This window comes from Orcinus orca, chromosome 8 (genome assembly GCF_937001465.1).
Source record: "Orcinus orca chromosome 8, mOrcOrc1.1, whole genome shotgun sequence".
Classification (NCBI taxonomy): domain Eukaryota; kingdom Metazoa; phylum Chordata; class Mammalia; order Artiodactyla; family Delphinidae; genus Orcinus; species Orcinus orca.
In genome coordinates this window covers 50,718,593-50,733,465 of record NC_064566.1, presented here as the reverse complement: position 1 = coordinate 50,733,465, position 14,873 = coordinate 50,718,593, and the positions used below count along the sequence as shown (strand labels likewise).

The 14,873-nt window shown below is 36.0% G+C and overlaps 1 protein-coding gene across 6 annotated transcripts in view; it reads left to right on the top strand.

Moving 5' to 3' along the window:
- FCHSD2 (FCH and double SH3 domains 2) overlaps positions 1–14,873 on the top strand; it is a 295,266-nt gene that overhangs the window by 132,890 nt on the left and 147,503 nt on the right. For all 6 annotated transcript variants that reach the window (XM_049714265.1, XM_049714263.1, XM_049714266.1 and 3 more), the window contains 2 exons: positions 10,115–10,248; positions 14,338–14,392. In XM_049714265.1, the coding sequence (XP_049570222.1) occupies positions 10,115–10,248; positions 14,338–14,392 (189 nt within the window). The remainder of the gene's footprint in view (positions 1–10,114; positions 10,249–14,337; positions 14,393–14,873) is intronic.

The following is a 14,873-nucleotide window of genomic DNA, read 5'->3' as shown; positions in this document are numbered from 1 at the left end:
CTGGACCACGAGGGAAGTCCCAATATCAGAATATTTTGAAAGAGTTAAAACCATTTGTGCTCTTCTCTGACCTGAATTTAACTAACATTCCTGGGCAAAGAATGTTAAGAATGTTAGGTGAGCTTTGACAAGTCCTTATATCTGTGAATTAACTTATAGCTGATAATAATGACGTTTGTTTAAGCAGTTGTTAAACACTAAGTACATATTGAGCATACCTGTCAGGACTCTGAAATTACAAATGACAGAAACTTACTTCAAACTGGCTTAAGCCAAGAAGAGAATGTATAACTAAACATTTTAGCATGGATGGAATCCAGGCAGGGGTGGATCCAGGTCCTCAAATGATGACATTAGAATTCAGTCTTTCTTCCCATCCATTAGCTCTGCTTTTCCCAGTGGCTTCATTCTTTAGCAACTCTCTCTATGTGGTGCCCCCCAAAGTGCTAGATTTACAAATATCAAAGCTAGCAATCCTACATTTTCCACTTTCCCCAAAGTACTAACAAAACTACCAGAATTAAGGCTCATCAACTTATCTTGGGTTACAGAGGTTACAGTCTTCATGCAAACTACATGGACTAAAAATGGGAAAAGATGATTTGCCAAAGGAAAATTGAGATAGGTTCCCAATGGAGCAAGAAAAGCAACACATAGCCACAACTATTGGCTTCTCCATTTGTACTTCCCAAACTTTACAACAAATTGACTCCACATAGGATCAGAAATCATCTATTTTTCTTCCTGTACTTCTCCAACCCTTCCTCCCCACGCTTTTTTTTTTTTTTGCCTATATTTGGATAATCTTATATTTTATTTTCTTCTTTTTTATTTTAGTGTGATAAGAACACTTAACATGAGATCTACCCTCTTAACAGATTTTTAAAGTGTACAATACAGTATTTTTGTACAGATGATCTCTAGAACTTGCTCATTTTGTATAACTGAAATTTTGTACCTGTTGGTTAACAGCTCCCTCCTTCCTTTTTTTCCAATCCCTGACAACTACAATTCTATTCTTTGCGTCCATGAGTTTGGTTATTTTAGATACTTCATGTAAGTGGGATCATGCAATATTTGTGCTTTTGTGACTGACTTATTTCATTTAGCATAATGTCCTCCAGGTTCATTGATGTTGTTGCATGCATAGGATTTCCTTCTTTTTTAAGGCTGAATAATATTCCATTGTATATATATACCAATTTTTTAATACATTCATGCATTGATGCACATTTTGGTTGTTTCCATATTTTGACTTTTGTGAATAGTGCTGCAGTGAACATGGGAATGCTAATATCTCTTTGAGATCCTGATTTTACTTCTTTTGGATAAATACCTAGAAGTAGGATTGCTGGATCATATGGTAGTTCTTTTTTAATTTTTTGAGGAACCGCCATACTGTTTTCCATAACAGCTGCACCATTTTGCATTCCCACCAACAGTGCACAACAGTTCCAGTTTCACGACAACCTTGTCAGTGTTTGTTGTCATTTGTTTTTTTGGTAATAACCATTCTAACAGGTGTGAGGTAATATCTCATTGTGGTTTTGATTTGCAATTTCCCTGGTGATTAGTAACATTGAGTAATGTTACACTTTTTGTTATCAATTTTCCTCTATTAGCTTTTTAATTTTATAATCTTGTTATTCTTTTAGTAATTAACTTAGAGATTCCAGTATGCCTTTCTGACTTACTATAATTTACCATGAATTGGCACTTTTACTGCTCTCCAAACTTTACTCTAAATTAACTTATTAAAGTCTAATGTGAATTAGTATTTTAGCACCTCATGAACAATATAAAAATGTTTTAATAGTATAATTCCATTTACCTCCCCGTTATGACTTTTGTGCTGTTAGGCCTTTTGACTCTGTCCATGTCTTTTGTACTTTTTCCACGTTTTCTGTATTAATACCCTTTTTTCTCTCTGCACTTCAGTCTGAATGTTTTCCACTGATATCTTGCAGCTAATTAGCACTCTGTTCTATTTCTTTTTTTCCTTTTAATTTGTTTTGATTGATTGATTGAAGTAGAGTTGATTTACAATGTTTTGTTAGTTTCAGGTATACAGCAAAGTGATTCAGTTTTATTTTTTTTTCAGATTATTTTCCATTATGAGTTATTACAAGATATTGAATATAGTTCCCTATGCTGTCCAGTAAATCCTTGTTACTTAACCATTTTATATATAGTAGTTTGTATCTGTTAATCCCATACTCCTAATTTATCCCTTCTCCCCTCCCTTTTCTTTTGGGTAACCATAAGTTTGCTTTCTATATCTGTGAGTCTGTTTCTTTTTGTATATAGATACATTTGTATTATTTTTTGGATTCCACGTATAAGTGATATCATACAATATTTGTCTTTCTCTGGCTTACTTCACTTAGGATGGTATTCTCTAGGTCCATCCATGTTGCTGCAAATGGCAATATTTCATTATTTTTTATGGTTAAATTATATTTCACCGTGTGTGTATACCACCTCTTTTTTAAAAAAAATTTTTATTGGAATATAATTGATTTACAATATTGTCTTAGTTTCTGCTGTACAGCAAAGTGAGTCAGTTATACATACATGTATAACCACTCTTTTTTAGATTCTATTCCCATATAGGTCATTACAGAGTATTGAATAAAGTTCCCTATACATGCCACATCTTCTTAACCCAATTGTCTGTTGATGGGCACTTGGGTTGTTTTGTGTCTTGCCTATTGTATATAGTTCTACTATGCTGTTCTGCTATTTTTAATTTGCTTTTAAAACTTATCTTTTGGAATCTCAGTATATTTTTCAGTTCTGAAATTTTTATTTGATTAAAAAAAATGGAGTCCATGTTTCTGGTGCAGTTCTCCATGTTTTTTCTTTATCATCTTAAATGTGTCACTCCTAATCTCTGTTTCATAATTCCACTATCTGAATCACTATAGGTCTCTTTTTATCATTTACTGTTTCTTTGTTTGTTTTTGGTTATTTGGGTCTACTGGTTTAGTAGGCCTCACAGTCCTACTGTGGATAAAAATTATAGAGGCTCTGGAAGATGTTTTCTATTTCCAAAGAGAGTTAAGTTTTCTAACAGGCAGATAGAATGCTGTCAGATCGCTTTGATTGTGTTAGGGTCTGGTTTTAGGCTTTTTAGTCTGGTCTATTTCACTTATGTCCTTATTCCTGGGGTCTTACCTGAAAGTTTGGGGTGCTTACCAAAGCATTTCTACTTTGATAAGACTTGAACTCCAACCTTTGTCTTCTCAACATCATGTAGCTTCTCTGATCCCTCTGTTCACTGCTCAGCTCATTAGCCTTTCAGCTACTGTTCTTTCCTGAATTTGTTGGAATTTCACTACACACATGCCATTTAGAAGTCAACTGATGACTCAGGGAAAGTGCATGCAGATTTTTGGATTTGCTTCTCTGTAGTACCCTTCTTTCCAGGTCTAGCCTCTCAAGTTCCTGCTCTTTGGGCAGCCACAAACTCCAACCTCTGTTTCCATAGTCTAGTAAAAAACCACTTTGTGTTTATATCTTACATCTCTGTGCCATGATTCAACAATTGCCCTAAGAAGAAAAGTCAAGGTAAATGCAGAGCTTACCTAGCTGTGCTCTGTTCTTCCAGATATCACAGTCCCTTCAGTCCTTGTATTGCTGTTGTTTAATGCTGGCTATTTCTAAAAATCTCTTTTGTCTGACTTTTACAGTTTCTAGACTATAGGAAGATAGTCTAAAACAACTTGTTCTGTCATGATCACAACCAATTTTGACTTAAAATTCTCCCTCAGTAACATTTTCTAATTGAGGTATAATATTTATAATATAAAATTTTATAATATATATAAAATTTATAATAAGTTTGAGGTGTACAACGTAATGATTCAAAATTTTTCTAGATTATATTTCATTTATAGTTATTATAAAGTACTGGCTATATTCCCTACACTGTACAATATATCCTTATAGCTTATTTATTTTATACATTGTTTTTTGTACCTCTTAATTCCGTACCCCCTCTCTTGCCCCTGCTCCCTTCTCTCTCCCCACTGGTAACCAGTAGTTTGTTCTTTATATCTGTGAGTCTGTTTCTTTTTTGTTGTATTCACTAGTTTGTTTTATTTTTTAGATTGTACATATAAATGTTAACATACAGTTTTGTCTTTCTCTGTCTGACATTTCACTAAGCGTAATACCCTCTAAGTCCATCCATGTTGTTGCAAATGGCAAATTTTCATTCTTTTTAATGGCTGAGTAGTATTCCATTGTGTGTGTGTGGCATGTGTATGTGTACATATATATATGTGTACATATATATATATATACCACATCTTCTTTACCCATTCATCTGTTGATGGACACTTAGGTTACTTCCATATCTTGGCTATTGTAGATAATGCTACTGTGAACATTGAGGTGTGTGTATCTTTTTGAATTAGTGTTTTCATTTTCTTTGGACATACACCCAAGAGTGGAATTGCTGGGTCATATGGTAGTTGTACTTTTAGTTTTTTGAGGAACCTTTATACTGTTTGCCACAGTGGCTGCACCAGTTTACATTCCCAACAACAGAGTACAGGGTTCCCTTTTCTCCACATCCTTGCCAACATTTGTTATTTGTGGTATTTTTGATGATAGTTGTTCTAACAGGTGTGAAGTCATATCACATTGTGGTTTTGATTTGCATTTTTCTGATGACTAGTGATCTTGAATATCTTTTCATGTGCCTGTTGGCCATCTGTATATCTTCTTTGGAAAATTGTCTATTCACATCTTCTGCCCATTTTTGTAATCGGGTTGTTTGTTTTTTTGATATTGAGTTGTATGAATTGTTTATATATTTGAATTTTAACCCCTCTGTAAATTTTTTTTGAAGTCTTTGTTGAATTTGTTACAATATTGCTTCTGTTTTATGTTTTGGTTTTTTGGCCGTGAGGCATGTGGGATCTTAGCTCCCCCTCCAGGGATCGAACCCACACCCCCATTGGAAGGTGAAGTCTTAACCACTGGACTGCCAAGGAAGTCCCCCCTCTGTAACATTTTAATGGTCATGTTCTTTTTAAATTTTTCTCTACTTCATCAGTTTTCTTTTATAATATTGGGGATAATTTTAGATACAATTATAAAGCGTCTGACCGTTGTGAAGATTATAATGAGAATTATATCATGGCTTTTTCTAAATCACTTTCTGTATGCTGACATTTGCTTATAAACCAAAACAAGAGCCACAATAATCTATGGCTTTTTAAAATTTAATCTATTCTCTTTTTTTAAATTGAGTTAAAATTGACATATTTCAGGTGTACAATGTAGTCATTTGATATTTGTGTATATTGCAAAATGATCACCTCAATAAGTCTAGTTAACATTTGTCGTTCTTATATTAAACTAGCTATGCTTTTATCCATATCTTTCTCATTTATACTAGAGTTTACCTTCCTTGAAATAATTGGGACTCACATTTGTATGATACTTTAGAGTTTGTAAACAGCTACCATATCCATTATAGTCTCATTTGATTCTCATGACAACCTGTTAGATTTGTAAATATTATTATTTTTCAAATGATGAAACTGAGGCTAAGAATGTTAGAGAGATTTAGGTAGTAAATTATTGAGCAAGAACTTGAATATACTACTTCCTAATTCCAAATCGTATTCAATCCTTTAAAAATACTTGGAGTTTAATGTTTAAATAGGCTTACAGAAAAATATATACAACTTCTTTACCTCAGTAGACTATTTATAGATATTCCCTACTCCTTTACCTAATTAGTTTTTACAGTGTTTTAATTAATACATGGATAATTTGTTTTAGGATATCCTGTTTTCTACATCCTCTATTTCCTAATTAATTGTTAATGTTTCTATACAAGCTTTATGTTTATTATTTTTTACTTCTGAATAAATTTTTCATTTACTCTGCTTTATTTAGTCATTCTTCTGTTTTATTACCACTAAGGTAATAAAAGTTAACTTTTTAAAAAGTTCTTTTCTTTTCTTTTTTTTTTTCTTTTTCTTTCTTTTTGGGCGCACAGTGCGGCATTTGGGATCTTAGTTCCCTGACCAGTGATTGAACCTGCACCCCCTGCAGCTGAAGCGTGGAGTCTTAACCACTGGATCACCGGGGAAGTCCCAAAAGTTATTTTCTTAGGATGAATTTCCAGGACAGGACTGCTGGGTCAGAGGATGTACTAGTTTGTAGGCCTTCAATGTATTGGTCCAAGTTACTTTTATTTTTATTCGTGTCTTCAAGTTATTAGCAAGTCTATCTGTCCTAGTATCTGTCATACTCAGGAATCATACTTTTAATTTCTTTACTAGGTTCCTGAATTTTAATATCCAAGTTTGTCATTTTGTATGATCCCTTAGCCCTAATGTACACTTACACATCCATTTCTCTGTCTGCTCAGTGCTGATAACTCTTGGGAAAGAGCTGGGCATATATCACATCAAGGCTTTTCTTAACGTAGTTATTATTAAGCTTGTTTTTAAATATATGACTTAATCCACCTCAGAAAATTGGATTTATACAGAAGAAACTTATTTTAAAAGTTGGAAAGGAAGTCCTGTTCCTTTGCAAATTAAGTTTGATGACTTTTATTTAATAAATATGTTTGATATTTTGTTATGTGCAGGCATTTTCCTTTGAAGAAGAACCCAGCTTACTCTCACTTGAAACAGTTCACGTGGGTGATGGAAACATTTGGTTGTCGTTTTAATGAATGCTAGGGGAGAAAGGATCACAAGAGATCTCTTCAGTGTGCACACAAACTATCTCTAATACTGTTTGATAAACAGTATCTTAGAAACTTATGTAAAGGGAAAAAGCAAGTAGGAATAGAATCAGCCAGCGTTTTCTGATGAGATTTTTGAGAAATCCTTTTAAAGATATGAACTGTCACAAAATTCATCTGATATTGTGGCACATATAGAAAGTAATTTAATTTAATAACCTTTTATAAATGAAAATGAATTAAGTAATCTCTATAAGATGTTTGGTTACCCGAGACTAAGGATAAATGTCCTTTAAAGGGTAGGGATATAAGGAGTGAGTGACTGTGTGTTTATGTTTCTGTGTGTGTGTGTGTGCGCACACGCAGGTGTGCATGCATGTGTGCTCATGTACAGGTACCCATGGTGTTCACTTTGTGTGAATATACTGAGATCCTATCCACATGGTTTGCAGTCCTCAGGAAAACCTTTGACCTACTGTGTTTCGTTTCCTCTCAAAATATTCAAATTAGCAGACCCTTTCTTAATATTGCTTAATATCACCCTGGGACTCTTGGGCTTCCCTTCATTGATTAGTTTTCTGAGGCCAAGTTTCATTGTTTTGGATGAACATTTTGGATGTAGATACCTTACACCTGACTCCTCTTTTAAATAATCCATCCCATTTGCCCATTAAACACAGTTGTGTTTTTTCAGACCATGCCCCAGTTCCTAGTTATTAATATCTAATTGTAGCCATGGAGCATTCTTTCAGCTCTTCACACATGCAAACATGGCATTATTGGGATGTTTAGCACTTCTCTATGGGAGTGTCAGGTTGTCACGGTATTATTTAGTAAATAAGAGATTTGTTTATGATAAGGACTATTAAAAATTAAAGATTTGTTGCAAGATAAAAGCTTACTATTTTAGTATGTCTATATAATGAAACATTATTCAGCCATAAAAAGGCAGGAAGAATTAGTACATGATACAACATAGATGAACCCTGAAAACATTATGCAAAGTGATAAAAGATGTATAAGGCTGTGTATTATATGATTCCATTTAAACAGAACGTCTGGAATAGGAAATTTATGAAGACAGAAAGTAGAGTAGTGGTTGCCAGGGGCTAGGGGGTAGGTGGAAATGGGAGTGACTGCTAATGGGTATGGGGTTTCTTTTTAGGGTGATGAAAATGTTCTGGAATGAGACAGAGGTAATGGTTGTACAACCTCGTGAATATCCTAAAAACCACTGGGGTTTGTGAGTTATATGTCAATTCTTTTAAAGCTTACTATTTTAAGATAAAGTAACTCTGTGTGAAACCTTAAAAACATGGTTATCACAAAACTAGGGTACATACTATAATGGATTACATGGTAAATTTCACTGTATGACTTTGGGTAAGTTGTTTAACCTCTTTAAGTCTGTTTCTTCATCTTAAAATTGGACTAATATGAATACTTTTATCACAGAGTTATTTTGAGGACTAAATGTGATGTAATACCTATAAAGTGCTAGACATAGTGTATTGTGCTTGTGCAGTGCACATAGGGAGTCTTCTTAAATGTAACTAAACATTCAGACTCATGAGTATCATAGGCCACACCTGGCATGAGGTTTACTTAGAAGGACATTAGGACAGGGAACACAGTTAAGCAGCAGGGCGGCATCCTGCATTAGTAGAATTAGTTCTCCCACCAGTATGCTTCAGTCTACATAGCTAATCAGAGTTATTCTATTTGGTCCCCAGGCGACAGGTCTGGGACAAGGAAATGAGACTCACATGTGCAGGGGTAGCTGCAGACTCTAAAGGAGAGGAAAACCTTTTATTACAGCTCTATAGACAGAGCTTCCAAGGTCCCTGCAAGGGACATGTCCAGATACAGGAATCACCATACTCACAGAAGCCCAAAGCCAAGACTTCTCCATCAAATATTTGTAGTTCATTTGTAGTTTCTCCCAAGTTGATGCAATTTACCCATCAGGTGAATTCATATTTATACGTAGTGTTGCTGAATAACCCAGTTGACGTTGTGTCTTAGTCAGGTTTCTGTTGAAACACAGGCCTTGGAAGTTAAGGGTCCAGTTTTCATGCAGCGGGGAAAGAGGTGTTTTTTTGTTTTGTCTTGTTTTACCCTTTATTCACAGCCTGACACTTATTAAGTGCTCAGTAAATGTACCCGTAGGGAACCTTCCAGATCTCTCACTTCCTGTAAAGTAGTGAAACTCTAGCCTATATGTCACATGTCTAAGTTTATTTGTGCTTTATCCTTGCTTTTCTGATGTCCTTGTTCTTTTCCACACTGCTCACCGTGGCAAAATAGTCCCTTACTTACCAATGTCTCTTCCTGCTTTGCTGTGTTTTTTCAGTCTGCATCATGCACTGACGATGCTATTCCAGGCTCAGAAGTTTTTCAATGGGGGCTGCCCTGAACTGGCCTCAGACTGGTGAAACTTCTCAGTGGTTTGTTTCAAACTGGGGAAAATAATTCCCCCTTTGGATATCCAGAAGGGTCCCAAAGCAGTGTTACTTTGGCCCCATTGTGTTATAAGAGTTTATTTGTTAAGTATTTCTTTAAGTTATTATGTCTGTCTCTTCTCCTAGAATCTGTATGTGTATCCAAAGAGTTGAGTTGGGAATAGTTTTGAGTAATAATTGTTATGTGGTACCCAGGTTTCTTGCTTCTCTCCTTCATCTTGGGCTTATCCTGTCAGACTTCTCAGATTTCTTATTTATTTATATTTTTGGCTGTATTGGGTCTTCGTTTCTGCGCTCGGTCTTTCTCTAGTTGTGTGGAGTGGGGGCTACTCTTCGTTGCAGTGTGCTGGCTTCTCACTGGGGTCGTTTCACTTGTTGCAGACCACAGGCTCTAGGCACATGGGCTTCAGTAGTTGTGGCTCGCGGGCTGTAGAGCGCAGGCTCAGTAGCTGTGGCGCATGGGCTTAGTTGCTCTGTGGCCAGACTTCTCAGATCTCAATCCTCCTTTCCCAGAAGTGAATCCTTCAGTACCCTTTGCACCATCAGTTCCCCAAACATATAGAGAAACTTTATTAATATTGTGAAGATTACAGAATTGCTTTAATCTTTTGCCTTTATTGCTGTACTCCAACACTGAGAGCATTTTCACTGTTGCTCTTCTTATGCCTTAGCTTAATGTCAGTTATCAGCAGCACTCAGAGGTTATTTCTCAAAGCAGAGTTGTTAAGCAAACTGTGACACTATTCGATACATTACTTGAGATGGGAGTATCAGCTGTTCACTGTATTTCAGTTTGCAATTTGAAGGGTACTAAAAGTGCTGATTCTTCTCTTGGGTTTCCATCCTGAGGGCATAGTGCATAGTTCTTAGGGCAAACTCATTTTCTCTAAGCCTGAAGACTAAAATCATAATAATTGCACTTTGTATTTTACAGTGTGTGGACCAGTTGACAAAGATCCAAACTGAATTGCAAGAGACAGTGAAAGATTTAGCTAAAGGCAAAAAGAAGTACTTTGAGACTGAACAGATGGCTCACGCAGTACGAGAGAAAGCTGACATCGAGGCAAAGTATGTGTCTTAGCATTTCTGAAAAAGTGATTATACAAATAAATGTTATTTTTGCCAGTACTTTGTTTTCTGTTAATACAGGGCATAGAGTCATTCTTAGGTTATATTGGTTTCATTGGACCTATAAATGTTACATACTTGAGATAAAATTTTCTTTTATATTAGTTGATTTTTATTTAAATTAATGTAAGCAAAATGGGAATATTTGATCAGTCAGTTTTCACATTAAATTGAATTTTGAAAAGGAAAGAAGACAGATGATCATGATCAGAAGTCTGGTTAAAGTTGCTATGGTGTCTAAATATCAGGGTTTTAGAGCCTCAATTTTCTCATGCCAGAGTAAATCAGTTGTAGTCGAAAATCCTTGATCCTCAGTATGCCTTTGAAGGACTATGGACGCATCAAGTGAGTAAGACCACTGACCTCAGTATAGAAACCTTGCCCCAGAATTTCTCTTATATGAAGTTCTAACGTATATAATTTTTAATGTATGCTTTAGGAACTGTGTGTGAATTTTACTTTCAATATATGTAAATTAAAAGTCCTTTATTTTGAGAATAATTAGGAAAAGAAGGAACTGGCAGTTTATAACAAAGAAATGCAAAGCTAGCAGTAGAGATTTTTGCAATGACAACTTGAGGAAAGATGAAAATTTTTTAAGAAAAAATAAACCTGTGTTATAGAATGGGATTCTGAAGATGTCTCTGAGGAAAGGTGAGACTCCCGTTCGGTGAGCTCACTGATGGAAAATGTAGGAGTTTGAACGCCTAGTCATGAAATCAGAAAGGCTATGAACACTTGTACAGACTAGGAAGGAGTCAGGGTTGTCTTTCTAATATACTTTTTTATCTGCAGGAAATTAAGCAATCTCATAGGCATCTTGTGAAAATTTAGGGGCTCCTGGAAAGTTTATTTTGTCCCAAGGGATGTCCCAAATGAATACTCATAAAGTGTTTAATGTTACTGGAAAACATATTTAATATTTCCCTAACTTAGTTTATCTTTATTATTTTATTTTTATAAGCATACAAATATTTCCTGTACTTTCATAGAGTCAGTGAACCCATCTTCCCAGTTAGACCTGAAGTTTTTAGATTAGGTGCTTTCCGTTAGGAATATCCTTTCATGGTGGTTCTTAAGAACTTGTTTTTTAAAATGCTCAGGGATTCTAGAACAGAGAATTGACAGATTTGTAGAGCATATATAAGTACCTACTTTAGCCAAGGTCCACAGGGTGAAAATGAGGACAATTGTGGGGCTGTTCCTGAGAAGTGTGGATTTGACAGGGTCTAATTCACAGGTGCTGATAACAAGAAACTGCCTTCAAATATAGCCCAGATTCAAAGGGGATACAGCAAATTAGACATTTAATTCAATGTGTAACTTTTCTGGAAAATTAATTCTACAACAGAGAGAGAAATGCCTCTTTATCTTAATTCACTCACTAAGTGTTTATTGAATGATTACTCTATATCGGGTACTATGGATACAGAGATGAGGTAGGTAAGTTTTGCCCTCAAGAAGTTTAAAGCCTAGAATTAAAAACAAACGTGTTTTAAAGTAGATTTATGATTTGTTTATTCACGGTAAACTTAAAGAAGTTAAGTACCTAAAGTCACTCACCTAGTAATTAATTTATTTTAGTAGTTGTGTGAAAACACTTTTATGTAAGCATAGAAAATAGATTAATTTTGCCTAATGAAAAAGGAAACCTTTATAGAAAAAAGTGATGTTTGGACACAGTTCTGAAGAATGGTTTTTCTAAGTAGAGATGAGGGCTTCCCTGGTGGTGCAGTGGTTGAGAGTCCGCCTGCCGATGCAGGGGACACGGGTTCGTGCCCAGGTCCGGAAAGATCCCACATGCCACGGAGTGGCTGGGCTCCTGAGCCATGCGCGTCCGCAACCACAACCACAAAAAAAAGTTTGTAGCTAAGTCGAGATGAGAAGGAAGATCAGGAAGGGGAATGAAAACTGGGCTGTATATATTGGGTTGACCAAAAAGTTCCTTCGGGTTTTTCCATAAGATGTTACGGAAAAACCCAACCGAACATTTTGGCCAACCCAATAGTTTTTTTATTTTTATTTTTTTGTGTGGTACGCGGGCCTCTCACTGTTGTGACCTCTCCGGTTGCGGAGCACAGGCTCCGGACGTGCAGGCCCAGCGGCCATGGCTCACGGGCCCAGCCGCTCCGCAGCACGTGGGATCCTCCTGGACGGGGGCACGAACCCGTGTCCCCTGCATCGGCAGGCGGACTCTCAACCACTGCGCCACCAGGGAAGCCCTAACCCAATAGTTTTGATAGATGATTTGACAGATAGAGATGTGTACATTAGGAGAGAGCATAGAAGGAAGGATACAGTTTGAAGGGATGGCTGAGTTCCACTTTGAATATGTATGTTCTGATAAATATGTGGGACCGTGGGGATTTGGTAGAGGGTTATATATCTGACTCTCAGATGAGAATTTGGGCCTGAAGATCTTGCTTTGGGGGGTCAGTTGCATATCAGATGATAGTTAAAGAGATGAAAAAAATCATATATAAAATGAGATGAGAAGTTGAGTTTGGAAACCTAAGGAACATTAACATATGGAAGGTAGGTGAGGAAGAGGAGTATGTAGTATGGTTCATTGTATGTATTTTGTTTGCTCTAGATAATAATCTTTGAGGGCAGGAACTGTATTATTTTACCTATTACTAGTACCTTCTTTATTACCACAAAAGGATTGTATGAGGATTAGAAAATGAAGCAGAAGCCAGAGATTTGAATCCTTATATTGGAAAATCCAGATGCAACTCAGACTATTTAGATAATGGCTACAAAAAAAGTCGAAATGAGTATACCCCAAACAGAGTCTTTCTTAACCCTGAACAGGCGCTCTCAAATTTTAAAGTCTGTGGCCTTTGCTTTTCTAGATCAAAATGAATAGGAATCTGATTAATAAAAACAAAGAAAACCCCCATCAAATATGAATATGGCAAGGTAGAAAAATAGCAGGAGTCTCTTAGACCCAGCTTTTTTTTTAGTAGTGGAGTAGTTGGAATGCATGTTTGTACGTACGTCCTTGAATGTTTCTCTCTTGCTAGAAAGTTGAGGGCTGCTTTTTCTGTCCTCACATTTGCTCTGCAGAGACTGGCTTGCTCTGTCTTCCAATACCAAACGGTCTGCAACTTTATTTCATATTATGGCATAGCTTCCAGCACATTCATTGACTTTTCCCATGGCAATCACTATGACACTGCAGTCAAGACAAACATTGCAGCTTCAGAAATTACTGGTTGTGGGGAATGTTGGTTGTTCCTTAGCATTTTTCTCCTTATGGTTCTCTCTAGTTGTTTGCATAAAGCCAAGATATTTTAATTACTGATTGTTAGATTATGGTTCCCCTCCCGAGCTGAGAGGGATTGAGGGAAATAAGGACACCAGAAAAGAGAAGCTTAAATAGAACAAAATCATATTAGGGCAGAAAGTCCAAGGGCTTTATCTCTGTGTTCTGAATACTATAGATATGTTAAGAGTGGAGGGAGCACATAGGCAGGCACCCAAACAAGAAGAACTTTTAATGGGAGATGTGATGGAATTAAGGTCTTTGTAGAGCCTGGTCAGTATCATACAGTAGATTGCATTCCTGGCATTGGCACATTCATGGCACATTCCTGGCACATGGCCCTGAAAGCCTGCTAATCTTTGTCTCCATAGGTTGGTTATCCATGGGCTTCTTTTAAGCTTCCTTGCGGAAATTAAAGTATGTGCAATTGTATGATACTGGGAATAATCTATAGTTTGTTGACTCTTGTTTATTAGGAGATACCAACATATTGGATTCGTCAAATTGTATTTTTGTCATTCAGGATATTTTAATTTTATTAATCCCACTATTTTCTGTTTCACCATAATATTAAATTCTTCCTGTAGTAAAATAAAAGAAAATAATCATTGCTTTTGGTTTTCCATTTATTTAGTTCTCTTTTAGAATAGTGTCACGGGGAAAGGTCACTTTTTTTAAAATTTAGTAATTATAATACTTAATCATTTTATTATGATGTAATTTGATAATTTTATTAACATACTTTTCTATTTTTATTATAGATCTAAACTTAGTCTTTTTCAATCAAGAATCAGTTTACAGAAGGCAAGTGTAAAGGTGAGGTTTTGAAAACTGTATTTCACAATTGAGAAACCTTAGCTTAAAAAAAAAAGAATTGGGCCTTTTGAGGGTGCAGTTCAATTATTTCCATCTGATTTCCATTTAGAGAAGCATTTTAAAGTCATTAGGGAAGAACTTTTTTTCCCAGTTCATGAGGGTTTTTCAACTAAGTGTCAGCACTTTGGATACTCCCTGCTTCTCAAGATTGCTTTAGAGATAAGTTTCTATACCTAACCTGCTTAGGTAGCCTGTTGTCTTCAACACTTAGTCCAAGAGACTTTAACAAGTCCATGGGCTTTAGAAAGCTCAATAAAATCCATTTCACTCAGATTTATACCTCTGAGCAGATATTTCGGGCCAGATGCAAGTGAATTTTTCCTGTGGGATCCTCAAGCTGTAGAATACCTGATAAATAAGCTTAGTGACCTACCTTTGTCTGCCTGGCTCCCAACTAGCATGCATTTCTTTTGGCACATTA